The 13,347-nt window shown below is 40.8% G+C and overlaps 1 protein-coding gene across 2 annotated transcripts; it reads left to right on the forward strand.

Annotated features, from left to right (window-relative positions):
• The first annotated feature begins 1,495 nt into the window (after window positions 1–1,495).
• LOC142172922 (uncharacterized) lies at window positions 1,496–13,163 on the forward strand. Of its 2 annotated transcripts, none has more exons than XR_012702150.1 (2): window positions 1,496–2,590; window positions 11,708–13,163. XR_012702150.1 is itself a non-coding variant. In XM_075236997.1 (2 exons), exon 2 carries the CDS (start codon window positions 4,917–4,919, stop codon window positions 6,030–6,032), a length of 1,116 nt encoding a protein of 371 aa, XP_075093098.1. In that variant the 5' UTR covers window positions 1,526–2,590; window position 4,916; the 3' UTR covers window positions 6,033–6,254. The 2 variants fall into 2 exon arrangements, 1 of the variants encoding a protein (XP_075093098.1); XM_075236997.1 differs by lacking the exon at window positions 11,708–13,163 and adding an exon at window positions 4,916–6,254 and having other exon boundaries at window positions 1,526–2,590.
• Window positions 13,164–13,347: the final 184 nt, after the last annotated feature.

Raw genomic sequence — 13,347 nt, forward strand, 5'->3', positions numbered from 1 at the left:
GTTGTTATTGTGTATGTCGAGCGGCACTTTTAAACATTGTTTTATTTCACCATTTCGTTTTTATTATTTTTTCCGCAAATTGGTTTATTTTCCGCATTGATAGGCTTACCTAGTCGTAGAGACTAGGTGCCATCATAATGGTTCACAGAGGGCGAACCGGGGTCGTGACAAGTTGGTATCAGAGCTCTAGGTTCATAGGAGTCATGAATCACAAGCAAATTTATTAGAGTCTTGCGGATCGGTACGGAGACATCTGTACTTATCTACGGGAGGCTATGTAACTGTTAGGAAAATTCCACTTCATTTGATTTCCTTGTCATGCGAGATTTGATGTCACAATTCTAAACTTTTGTCTTTTATTCTCTTACAGATGGTGAGGACACGTGCTACCCGAGATGATCAGGCACCTGCGCCCCTACTGCAGCCGTCAGAGGCCGGGGTCGGGGTAGAGGCTGAGGACGTACAGGTGGTATAGCTAAAACACCTGCGCGGGCTGCCACCGAAGTACCACCAGCAGTTCTAGCCAGAGTTCAGGCACCTGACACGCCTACTGCTACTACTACTCCAGCCCTTCAGGAGACTCTTGCGCAGTTCATGAGCATGTACACCACTTTGGCTCAGGCAGGGTTGCTTTCCCTTGTTGCAGCCACATCTCATGCCGGGGTAGGTGCATAGACCCCCGCTGCCCACACTCCTGAGCAGCGAGTGCATGTTAATCAGGTCCCGAAGATTATTCCTGTACAGCCTGTAGCCCCAAGTCAGCCCGAGGACAAGGCATCAGTTTTAGAGGATGAGCAGTGGAGGCTTGAGAGGTTCAAGAAGTATGATCTTCCTATATTCAGTGGGTTAGCCTTAGATGATGCCCTGGGATGTCTGGAGGAGTGTCGCCGTATTCTCCGCACTATGGGTACACCTGTGCGTTAGACAGCCCGGATGAGGCAGCTTCACTAACTTGGTCTCGGTTTTTAGATATGTTCTTGAGGGAGTTTGTTCCTCAGAGCCTCAGGGACGCATGGCGTGCAGAGTTTGAGAATTTACGCCAGGGTGCTATGACTATCTCAGAGTATGCTGTCCGTTACACCAGTTTGGCTAGGCATGCACCAGCCTTGGTTTCTACTATCCACGAGAGGGTTTGCCGGTTTATTGAGGGGCTTATTCCCAACATCAGGTCTAGCATGGCTCGTGAGTTAGAGATGGATATTTCTTATCAGCAGGTGGTGAGCATTGCTAGGAGGATTGAGAGTATGCATGCTAGGGAGAGAGAGGCCAAGAGGTCTCGAGAGTTGGGCCATTATTCTGGTGCCCGTGCCCCAGCTACAGGTCATCATGGTAGGCGTTATATGATTCGCCCTATTCATTCAGCTCTTCCATCAGCCAGTGGTATTTGTAGATATGTGATTTTTGACCCACTCCAAGATTTTTTATATATTAGCGTAAAATATTTAATTTAGGCATAATATAGATATTTTAAGTAATTTTGACTCTTTTACTTTATTTTATTACAAGAAAACAAAAAATCACAAAAATAGGTTCATTAATATTTTGTAGTCATTTTTAATGTAAAACAAAATCTTAAAAAATATATACAACAATAGTATCGTATTTTTATTTTAATATGATGTTTGAAAATACCAAAAATAGATTTATTTTAATGGTTAGTTTTATTTTAATAATTATTTGAATAGTAGGAATAATTAACAAATGGGCCTGTATTTTTAATCTCGTTCGCAGCGAAAAAATAGAGCTTGGGCTCGAGCAACCTATCTTTAGGCATAATTTTGGACATAGCCCACAATTGCCAAGCCCATAATTCCTAGGCTCATACCCCTTAACCTAAAAACCCTACAAAACTAACCTAGACCTATGTATATATAAGAAGCTAACACCTAACGAGAGGAGGGCTGGAACGAAAAGCAGCAAAGCTGCGCATGATAATAACGAAGAAGGCTGGAAAACGCAGTTGCACGAGGACCGACCCCCACCCCCCTGTGTCATTTTCTTCACGACCCCCCACCCTCACCCCTTCGTTTTAATCTCCTTGAGCAGCCATAAACAGTGCCTCTTAGCTTTCTTCTTCTTCTTCTTCTTCTTCTTCTTCTTCTTCTTCTTCTTCTTCTTCTTCTTCAGTGAACACCACCAAAACCTTAGGAACCTAAGCTTCTTCTTCAACCAACACGAATGACCCCTTCGTTACTGATCGGCCTTCTTCAACAGAACAACGATGACCTCGCCGAAAAACGAGTTGAAAAGGCCACCAACAGCTCCTTACTCACGTCGTCTTACCACTCGTCAGCCCTCTCTGTATTCCTTCTTCAACCATGACACACCTCCTTGACCAAGAAAGTCCTACGTCGTCGTAGCTTCCCATCTACAACACACACGCACATAGATGCAACGGGAGGGCAGCAATAGTGAAAGATCAGGAGTGAAAGGGAGGTGACGAGTGGTGTTGGAAAAGTCGATGAAACAGTAGTCTCGATATAGGTTCGTTCGAGCTATCCGTCTGCGAAACCGAGGTGTCGTACAAGTTTGCCGATGACGGTTCCGATCTCAATTCATTCGAAAGACTTCTCTGAATTTTGGTTTAGAGGTAAATTCCCATGCTTCATGTTTTGGAGATTTTTTGCCTAATTAAGTTTCAGAAATGAAAAGATTAGATTCGTTGCTTATCTTATCCCCTGCAATTTCTTCTTTCCCTTTATGAATGTGAGTATATGCTGAAATTTTGCTTAGATGTTTTGGTCCTAGAGCCATATATTTAGAGTTCTTAATTCCATTTGTTCACTAGTTGTGATACATGCTTATATTTATTTCTGTTAAAGCATCAATAACTTTTAGGGTCCTGATTTTGTTGCTATTTGAGTTACATTAGTGGTATTTTAAGCTTTAAAATGAATCAAACAATTAGAGCTCTTGATATTTAGGCTACTGTAATGGTAAATGATGAATGGGCTACACGAGTTCAAAACTCTCCGGCTCAATGACTGTTTTGTTCGCCTAATTGGTTTGGCCCAACTGTCAGTAAGGCTACAAACTAGCCCACGTTTCCGACACTAATTTATTTTGTTCCTTCCACAATAATTTCCGTGACACGTGGCTCTCACAAATTTTGCTATTGAAAATTGAATCTCCGTAGTTTGCTTTAGGAGCGTTCCTTAAATTGATTTTCTTTAATTACTAATTTCGGGTGTGCATTTCATGTGACCCAAATCCAAATCCTAACAATGTTGAATAAAATATGTTGCGGATTGCGGGTGCATTTCATGTGGCGCGATCCAAAGACATATTTTGAACGACGTTCAATCTTCCTTAAAATTGAATAAAAGCGGTTAAAAAGCTAAAATCGGCACATAGTTTCGTAATTGTTTAAAATCAGATAATTAAGCCGAATATAATAGTTGAGCGACCGTTCTAGAACCATGGAACTCGAGAATGCCTAACACCTTCTCCCGGGTTAACAGAATTCCTTACCCAGATTTCTGGTTCGCGGACTGTTAAACAGAGTCATATTTTCCTCGATTCGGGATTCAACCGGTGACTTGGGACACCATAAATCTCCAAAGTGGCGACTCTGAATCTTTATAATAAATCTCGTTTCGATTGTCTTTTAATTGGAAAAACTCCCTTTACCTTTATTTATACCCTTTCCGGGGGTGTAGTTGAAAAAGGAGGTGTGACAGCTCTGGCGACTCTGCTGGGGATCGAACCTAGAATCTCTGGTTCAGGGTTCAAGAATTCGAGCTTAGAATAATTGTTATAGTTGGCTTTATCCATTATCTGATTTTGTTACATGATTTGGGCCTAATGTGCTAATTGATTGCTTTTACCGCTTTGATATTCCGTGAACTGTATATAAACTGTTTTGAAATCCCTCTTCTCTCTGAGTCTTCTAAATCATGAAGAACTGTGCACTTCGTGTGACTTATTTTCTGTTAGAGTCATATTCCAAATTTAGAACGAGGTTCGGACAAGTTGCAAAGTCGGTGAAGCTTCTATATTCCCGGTACGCTGCCCCCCCTAGCTCGAGCTGTTCGCTCGGGTAAACTAGGTCTAAAACAAATAAACCCAGGTTTTAAGCCTAATATAACAATACCTCATGCTGGATCCCTAGTAGGAACGTTTGTTTGCATCATGTGTATTTTGACTTTGGAGACTCAACACAGGGGTTGGGTCTGTCTAGGACAAGTGCACCCGAAACAAAAGACCATCCTGATGCATCCTACTTGCTACTTGTGCATTTATTTACTTCAAACTTGTATGCTGACCGGTTTATGAATATTGGGAAAGGTTGAGGAAAGAGAAATGACAGTACGAGGGTTAAAGAGAGTTAATCGCCTGTTCTGAAAAAAAATCAATGTCCAAATAGTGTCGAAACTCTGCCGAATTTTCGAGGACATGAAAAAAAACAAAAGGGAGAGAGAAAGAGGTTTTGTTTTCAAAATAGTTCGTTTTATTTTCAAAAAATAGTTTTATTTGCCAATAAAATAAAAACGATAGACTCTTGTTTTCAAAAATAGTGTGTTTTGCTCGAACTACGCCAGTTTGATTCTCACAGGGTGTGAGACACGTGGGCAACCCCTATCGGGTCCAACTTTCTCTTTGCAAAAATAGCCCAAAAGCCCAAAAATTTTACTTTGATTTGAAAATAATTAGGATGATGCTATTCTTGTCAGAAATAGCTGAATGTCCCTAAAAGGGCGCCGGAAGGCTGTTTTCGCAAGAACATCCACTCTCGTCCCTTTCAAAGGTTTTGGCCGGTTAGTTGACACAGCCTTAAAATCTTCGTTTTGAAGTGCTGAAAGGCCGTGTTGGCAAGGCCGAATGTTTTATGGAAATTTTGGAAGTGGTCATTTTTCTTAAGTCAAAATGAGTCATGGTTTTCTTTTAAACTAAAATCACCTTAATAAATGTGCAGGATGAGCACAAATCAAAATAAACCTTTCTCAGTCCGTGAAGATATCCCTTTGGAGCTACATATGTGGTGGCATGATTTGGGGAACGACAGTAGAAAAATTGCGACAAAAGCACTAGGCGGTCTTATTGGGCTTTTGAAGGTCAAGCCCAGAAAAGACGTGATTGAGGCCTTTGCGGATTTTGAGTTAACTCCTACGCTAGAAGAGATAGCAGGCTATGTTGGTTTCGAAGGGAATCTCAGAAGTCAATACCAGGTAGCACCAAGAATAGTGACCCCCCACAAATATTTGGACTTGTTAAGCATCAGTCGAGACGTCCGAGATGGAAATTTGGCCAAAGGATTTTGTACCTTCTACTTTCTGTACCGACGATACAGGAATCCACGTGGCTTCGAAACACCAGATACTGGTCTTACTCATGCTGGGAATCAAGACAAGTGGGAAGCTCGGAGAGGATTGGCTTTCATAGTGGCGTTCCTTGGTATTCTGGTTTGCTCGAGAAAAGATGGGAACATAGAGATGGGATTAGTAGGGATAGTTGACTTTATGGCGAAGAAGCCAAATGGGACTATAGTGCCGTTGATCTTGGCAGAAATTTACCGAGCTCTTACTCGTTGTCGAGAAGGAGCAAAGTTCTTTGAAGGATGCAATATGCTGTTACAAATATGGATGGAGGAACACCTTTTCCATCGTCCCGAATACTTGAATTGTTGTATGATTGGCCTCGAGTGCATCGAAAAACATGAAAAACGAGTAGAAGGTTATGAGTTTCCAGATGGCACGGAAGCATGGCATGCTCATTTAAGATCTTTGACTGTGAATAAGATCGAATGGACATTCGGATGGCTCTCGGTCAACGAAGTAATCTATATGTCGGCTGAGGTGTGTTTTTTGCTGTTGATGGGTCTGCGGAGTATCCAGCCTTATGCTCCGCACAGAGTCTGTGAGGATTGCCACATCTGTGAGGATATGACTCACACTACATTTTTTGCAGCAGTGATGACCTTTGTTAAACAAATAATGAACGACTTGGACCGACTTCAAAGGGATCTTGCACATAGGCCCGTGGCGAGACCGAATGATGTCTCGCGGGCACCAGGAACATTGATTTACTCGTGATTTTTTGTTTGAGTCTGTATTTCATTTTCGTCAGAGTCTGTAGGTCATGTTGGGTCTGTATTTTCTTTCTGTTTTGAGTCTGTATTTCTTTAGAGTGTGATAGCTTATTTTCGGAGTCTGTGTTTGTCTTTGCATCAGAGTCTGTAAGTCTTTTGGAAGTTGTTAGTATTGAGTCTTTGTAATCGAAGCATCTATTTTTATAAAAACTGAAAACCCCAAAAATGTTTTATTTCACACTTATCTCCCAGAACTACGCAAAGATCTGATTCATGCAGGGTCATGATACGTAGGCAACCTACATAGGGGTCGATCGAATCATTTTTTTTATTATTAAAAAAAAAGAAGGAAAAAAAGAGGTGCAATTGTGGGATGTAAGATATGAGAGAAAGAGAGAGTAATGATTAAAAAAAGAGAAATGAAGGAAAATGGGCAAGCCAAGAAGTCCTAGAAAGACAAAGAAAAGAGAAGGTTGAAATGAACAAATTGGGATGATGTCAACTGACCTTTGTACCCTCGAAGTCATTTTAGAACCGATAACTGTGGTTAGGTGCATTGCACGTAAAGTGAGATTATTTTATGTTAAATGCCCTAACGCTAACGTGATGGCTTCGTTTTGTTATATTCATAGCATAAGGGTGGTTGGTTTGTGGTTTTTAAAGTGGTAACTCTTCTCTACAACACAAAGTCAAAAGGCAATGTCAGACGACAACGGAACTAAGTTGGTTGATACCGATGCTCGAACGCAATTGGTTGAACAGAACAATGGGTTGGTTGAAGAGGTAAAGATGTTAAAACAATACATGGTTGACATGTATCAGGCTTGGATGACTGGGAAGGTACCACCCCCGCCACCACCTAGCCTTCTAGATGCCGTCCTTACCCAAGCTCCGAACACAATGCCAGATGATACTCCATACTCTCCATATCTACCCGCTTATCACAGCTTTCCCAACCGTCTTAGTAGCTCCATCACTCATCCTCTAATTACCTCTCCCCAAAATCGTCCTCCTGTCACATCTACTATCCCCGACGATGAATACTCATTCAAAGCTCATGATGCCTAATATTACCCCTCAGAGGTTGCCCACAAGGTTCCCAACTCATACAAGCAGGGTCCGCGGGATGGGTCTTATGTTGTAAATGAAGAGTTCACAAGAAGAAAAAGGCGATATGGGATACCCAGGAGGCTGAAAGGCATAGAACAGTCTTTAATGAACAAGCAAGGAATGGGAGGTCAGGGTAGCATGTCTTACAAAGAATTGTCTATATCCCCCGACGTTCATCTGCTTGCGAGGTTTAAGGTGCCAAAGTTTAACTTGTATGATGGGTGTGGGGATCCGGTAGCCCATTTGATGGATTGTTGAAATAAAATGAGAAGTGTTGGCGAGAAAGATGATTTATTGATGGCGTACTTCAGTGAGAGCCTGACTGGGGTAGCATTGGAATGACATAATCGTCAAGATGGTTGTAAGTGGCCTACATTGGGTGACATGGCTCAAGATTTTGTTCGATACTTTCAATACAGATCAGGTGTTACCCCAGACCGCTCCTCCCTATCTAAATGGAAAAGAAGCCGGAGGAAAGTTTTAAAGAATTTGGACTCAGATGGAGGGAGTAGGTTGCTCGAGTCAATACCCCGATTGGGGAAGAAGAAATGGTTGAGCTCTTCCTAATATACCAGGGGCCCACCTACTTTAGTCATTTGATCTCGGCCTTGGGAAAGCCTTTCAATGATGTGTTAAAAATGGGGGAGATGGTAGAAGAGGGAATCAAATCAGGTAAAATCATGAGCTGTTCAAAACACATTCAGAACATCCCAATAAGCTTGGGTGGAAGAAAGAGAAACAGAAAAGATGATCCGATGGGCTTTCCCGATCAACACTTCCAGCCTCAACATCGTCCCCATGGATATCCTGATGCACCAGATGTTCCTCCCTAATGCCACTTCTCTCCACGGAACTCCCAAAATCGTACATCACTCTCTCAGTACCCAGCTTCATAAAATGCCTATCCACCCCCACGAGCCTATCGAAAACCCCCTGGATCAGGTTTCTGGCCCAATCAAGTATTTAAGAATGAGAGGTTGCTGAAAAAAGAAAAGGCTTTCACCCCATTGGGAGTGTCATATGCCAGTTTGTTCCAAAAGTTGAAGCAATTGGACATGTTGAAGCCGATTCATATAAAAATGTCGAACCCTCTGTCAAAGAAGTTTGATTTTTCTCAAAGGTGCGCATATTGCTCAGATGCCCCAGGGTATGACATAGAGAAGTGTTAGAATAAGAAGAAAGCAGTTCAGAAGCTTATTGATGCAGGTGACATTGTCGTGCAAAATCCAGATGCAGCAGACACTAGCCAAAGTCCATCGCCTGCTCGCAATGAGATGCATATGGTGATTATGATTTGTTTTGAAAAGGAATATGAAAATTCTTCTAAGATCCTCCAAGGTCCACGTGCTGCAAAGTTTTCAGTGCTATCAGAGGCTGATCTTAAGAACGAGCCAGCAAAGGGAACCCAAAAGCAACTTGTTAAGAACAATGTGATGGAAGTTTGTAAAGGTCCTAGTAATGTTGATGCAGAATTCAGTGGCTAAGATGCCGAGCCTGGCAATTGGAAAGACGCTCCTGTCTTGGTTAGACAGGGGGGAGTTTTGGTGGTTTATTTTGTTGTCATTTTTGTTGTCCGGGTTATTTCAGGGTTGTAATCCAGATATTGTATTGTGACTCAAACCCTTCTATCCTCTTATTTTGCCTAGTTTGTTTAGTCTAGTAGTCTGCTTAGTGTTTTCTAGGTTTGTTCTAGGTTTGTAACCCCAGTCTAGTTTGTCTGTTTTGTTGTCCAAACCCTTTCACCATCTGTCTAATGCAAGTTTCTGTTTTCTGTTATTTCTAGTCATTTTTATTTAGTTCTCTTTTCCTTTTATAGTCTTTTTCCTATTGACTCTAGTGACGTGACATGCATGCATAATTCTCAGCCTGGTTTTAAAAGTCAGTTTAATCATGAAGCAATGAAACAATGTTGAAGATGTAAGGACATTTGAGGGAAATAAGTAAAGCCATTTTGAGATCACTTCAAGCCCGAATTGTGTGAAACTGGGGCAGATAGAACATAAAGAACCCCTATTGAAATGCATCATGCCGCATCAATTTGAAGATAAAAGCAAGTTTGCCCCAAATTTGTAGGGGGTCGTTCGCGGTAATGAGAGTGAGAGTGTTGTCCAATGGTGCTTTGTATATAACAAATATAGAAGGCGAATGTGTGGGTACAGTCATCAAGTCTGGCGCAACCAAAAGATGTTACGAATGTTTTCCTTGATTGTGTTGTTTGTACTTGGAAGGTTTGAAGGTTAGAATGACGAAGGAATTTTGTTCCTCTATCTAAACACTTTATCCTTCGTCACCCTTTTTGAGCCTTATTTAATTTCTTTCATGCCCCTCTTTCGGAATCAGTAGCAAATATCGAAAACACAAGCATGAAAGATAAGAAAAGGAAGAAAGAAAGAGAGAAAGAAAAGGGAAGAGAAAGAAAGAAAGAAAGAAAAAGAAAAAAAAAAGAAAAAAGAAGGAAAGAGAAAAGAAGAAGAAAAAAATAAAAAGAAAAAGAGAAAAGCAAAAGAGAAAAGAAGAAAAAGAAAAAAAGAGGAAAAAAAGAAAGAAAAAACAACAAAACAACAAAAAGAGAAAAGGAAGAAAGAAAAGAAAAGAAAAATCACAACAACAGAGCAATTCCTATGTCATGAACTACGTTCGACCTGATTCCTTTTTAAGGATACGTAGGCAGCCTCACGGTTCGGTCTAATCAAAATAAAAATCCAAAAGTCCACAAGCAAGAAACTAGGGCAGAAATTGTGGTTGTTGTATGGAATCTGATTCCGAAAGTTGTAATTTTGAACCTATGAGAATTGTTTTTGAGCCTTTGATATCCTTTTTTTTAACCCTATCCAAAAGCCCACATTACGGTCCAAAGAAAGACCTTCCGATCAGTCTTCGAGGAATTCCAAGTCAAGCAAGGAGAGGTAATACATATCAGGGGCAATACTCTGGCCCAAGCAGAAAAATAATGAAAATGAGAGAGTCTTATTGGTGAAAACCCTCATGGGCACCGTAGGGCAACAGGAGCTGAGAGAAATCCAAAAATGATAGAGTCTTATTGGTGAAAACCCTCGCGGGAACCGTAAGGCGACGGTAAGTTGAGAGAAAGAATAGAATGAGATAGCCTTGATGGTGAAAACCCTTCAGGCACTACAAGTCGAATAAGGATTGTGAATCAGATCGGATAATCAGAGCATTGAAGTCCAGTTTCATGGTTCAGGGGTATAACAAGAGTCGAACATCAGACTTGTTTGACAGATTAGTCCACTTAATCAACATGTGCATGTCATGGTCATTAAAGTTGGTATCCATATCTGATAGGTTTCTACTTTGTAGTTTTCTTGTTAGGAATCATCTCTTTCCTTTGTCCTTTACTCTGTTCCTTTTGTCTTGATTACTTCTTCTTCCTGAGTCGGTTTGGTCAAAATAAGTGAAAAATGACTTCAAAATTTGCCATCATCTTTCCAATTGCACAAAACGGGATCTGTCCAGTACATCAGTGTCATAAGTCAGGAAAGAACAACAATCACACTGAGTTGGTAATAATCAACATGCTTTGGGGTCCATTAGAAATACAAAGGTTTGGTATATTTCAATTCGTGAACCGTGCAACAGATAGAGGATGTTGGATGAACGGGTCAAAGGTATTCTCTGTGATGAGATCAACAAAGAAAGTGTTTAACCAGTAACAAGCAAGGTATTCCAAGCCGAAATCAAAGTTATCGTGACAAGTGAGGGAACAATAGACTTCAAGGCCAAGGCCAGTGATTTAAGTCAGGGAGGAACAATATGCGCACTAGGTGGATGGCAATTAATGTGCTTTGGAATTCATGTCAATACAAGGGCACGATGCAACAGATGGAAGGTGTTAGGTGGATGAATCAAAGGTATTTTCAGTAAAACACAAAGGTTGGTAAATGTCAGTTCATGAGCAATGCAATAGATAAAGGGAATTGGGTCTGAACGGAGAAGGGGCATTTTCTGTGATAAGGATGACAGAGAAAGTGGTTAGTCCATAAGCAAGCAAGGTCCTCGAGTGGAAATCAGTTATCAAGGGAAGTGAAGGAGCAATCTCCCTCAAAGTCAAGGCCACAAACCAACCACCACATTTTTAAACTGATAAGATTTTTCTTTGATTTGAAACAGGGGCAGAAATCTCGTTTGTTTCGGAGAAACCCTCTGTGGGAAAGGCAGTCACCAAACAGGTTTGATTTTTGATTTTCAGGACCCTCCAGGAAAATGGGACCTAGTTTAAAGTTCAGAAAATAGCATAATCTAGCATAAATGTATCCCAAAAGAATATAAGTTGGTTTAGAAGTTTGCATGTTCGAGATAGGATTCAATTAGGAGTTTTCAGGACCCTCCTGAGTAATGGGACTTAGCTTTAAGATTTCGATTAGATAACAACATTTAGCATAAAATTTGTTGTAGGGTAGTATAATTCAGCCATAAAAGTTGTCACTCTTAAGATAAAATTGGACTTTTGATTTGCAGGACCCTCCTGGATAACGGGGAGTTGTTTAAAGATCCTCTTAGATAGAAAGATTTAACGGGGACTTTTGTTTTTGTCTATTTTGTTGAAATCAGGTACCCGCCTGGAGAGCAGGGAATACATTCCAAGTTGAAGTCAGGAGCCCGCCTAGAGAGTAGGGAATACATTCAAGCGCAGTAGTCAGGAGCCCGCCTGGAGAACAAGGGAGTACAATTTAAATTTTAGCTTTCAAATTCTTTGTTTTGTCTATCTTGAAGTCAGGAGCCCGCTTGGAGAGCAAGGAATAAATTTCAAGTCAGCAAGTCAGGAGCCCGCCTGAAGAGTAGGGAATACATTTCACGTCAGCAGTCAGGACCCCGCCTGGAGAGTATGGAACACGTTTCAAGTTAGCAGTCAGGGAGCCCCGCCTGGAGAATAGGGTCAGTTTTTATTTTAGTCAAGCTTAGTTTATAGTTTTCCTAGTCTATTATTTTGTGTAATTTCATCGCTGCATCAATATTTCAAGCGGTTTACAATTTTGCTAACAACCCACAAAACTTCCTAGTGCAAACTGGGGCAGAAAATTTCTTTGTTTTGTCTATTTTTGTTGTAATAAGGCACCCACCTGGAGAACATGGGGAAACAACTCAATTTTCTAGGGAAAGCAGTGTCGAAGGAAGACAACTCGAGTTTCAAGGGAAAACAGTTTCAAAGGAAGACAGTTCAAGTTTCAGGGGAAAATGGTTCAAGGTGCAAAGGAGAACAGTGTCAAGTAACAAGAGAAGACGGTTCGAGTTCAACAATTAGGCGTCCACCTGAAGAAAAGGAAAATAATCTTAGATTGCAATTCAAGTCAGCAACCAAAGAATCTCGCGGCAAGAATGCGAGTCAACAGTCCGAGGTAATCAACAAAAGTTAGTCACAATAAAGAAAAGAGAGAAAGGCAAGAAGTGAATCCAAATGCAGAAGTTGATGAAAGATGTGAACTGCTTAAGAAGTGGTGGAAGTCACAAGCACTACATGTCCGGTCCTGACCCAAAAGCTGAAGAAGAACGAGCTAGCACCTGCAGCTAACAAGCGCCAAGGTTCAAATCTAAAGTCTGCATGAAGAACCATTCAAGACTCAAGATCAAGCTTCAGAAGACTTATAGATAGGAATCTTGTAACTCGTAGTTGATAGGCTTAGCTAGTCTTTTTCATGTTTTGATTTTGATGTAATAGTAGGACTGCGGACCGGAACCTCGACGGAACGACACCTCGACCGGCTCTCCACCTCGGTATACTCCATCACCTCACTCATTTCTGAACTACACGTGGCCTGATTCCTTTATAGCCAAGGATATGTAGGCAGCCCAGATACTAGGGCTCGGTCACACTCCTTTCTCTCTTAGCTTTAGTCTCTCCAAATAAGGGTCGGGTCAAAAACTTGTCTAGTCAGTCTTTGTCTGAAAACTATGTACGTTTCCCGTCAAAGAGGGGCAGCTATAGACATGTGATTTTGACCCTCCCCGAGATTTTTTATATATTAGCGTAAAATATTTAATTTAGGCATAATATAGATATTTTAAGTAATTTTGACTCTTTTACTTTATTTTATTACAAGAAAACAAAAAATCACAAAAATAGGTTCATTAATGTTTTGTAGTCATTTTTAATCTAAAAAAATCTTAAAATTTTTTATATATATACAAAATAGTATCGTATTTTTATTTTAATATGATATTTGAAAATACCAAAAATAGATTTGTTTTAATGG

The sequence above is a fragment of the Nicotiana tabacum genome, chromosome 18, assembly GCF_000715075.1.
Source record: "Nicotiana tabacum cultivar K326 chromosome 18, ASM71507v2, whole genome shotgun sequence".
NCBI lineage: Eukaryota > Viridiplantae > Streptophyta > Magnoliopsida > Solanales > Solanaceae > Nicotiana > Nicotiana tabacum.

Excerpts from the sequence above, each read along its gene's own strand:
- LOC142172922 (XM_075236997.1), top strand. The coding sequence starts at position 4,917 with ATGAGCACAAATCAAAATAAACCTTTCTCAGTCCGTGAAGATATCCCT.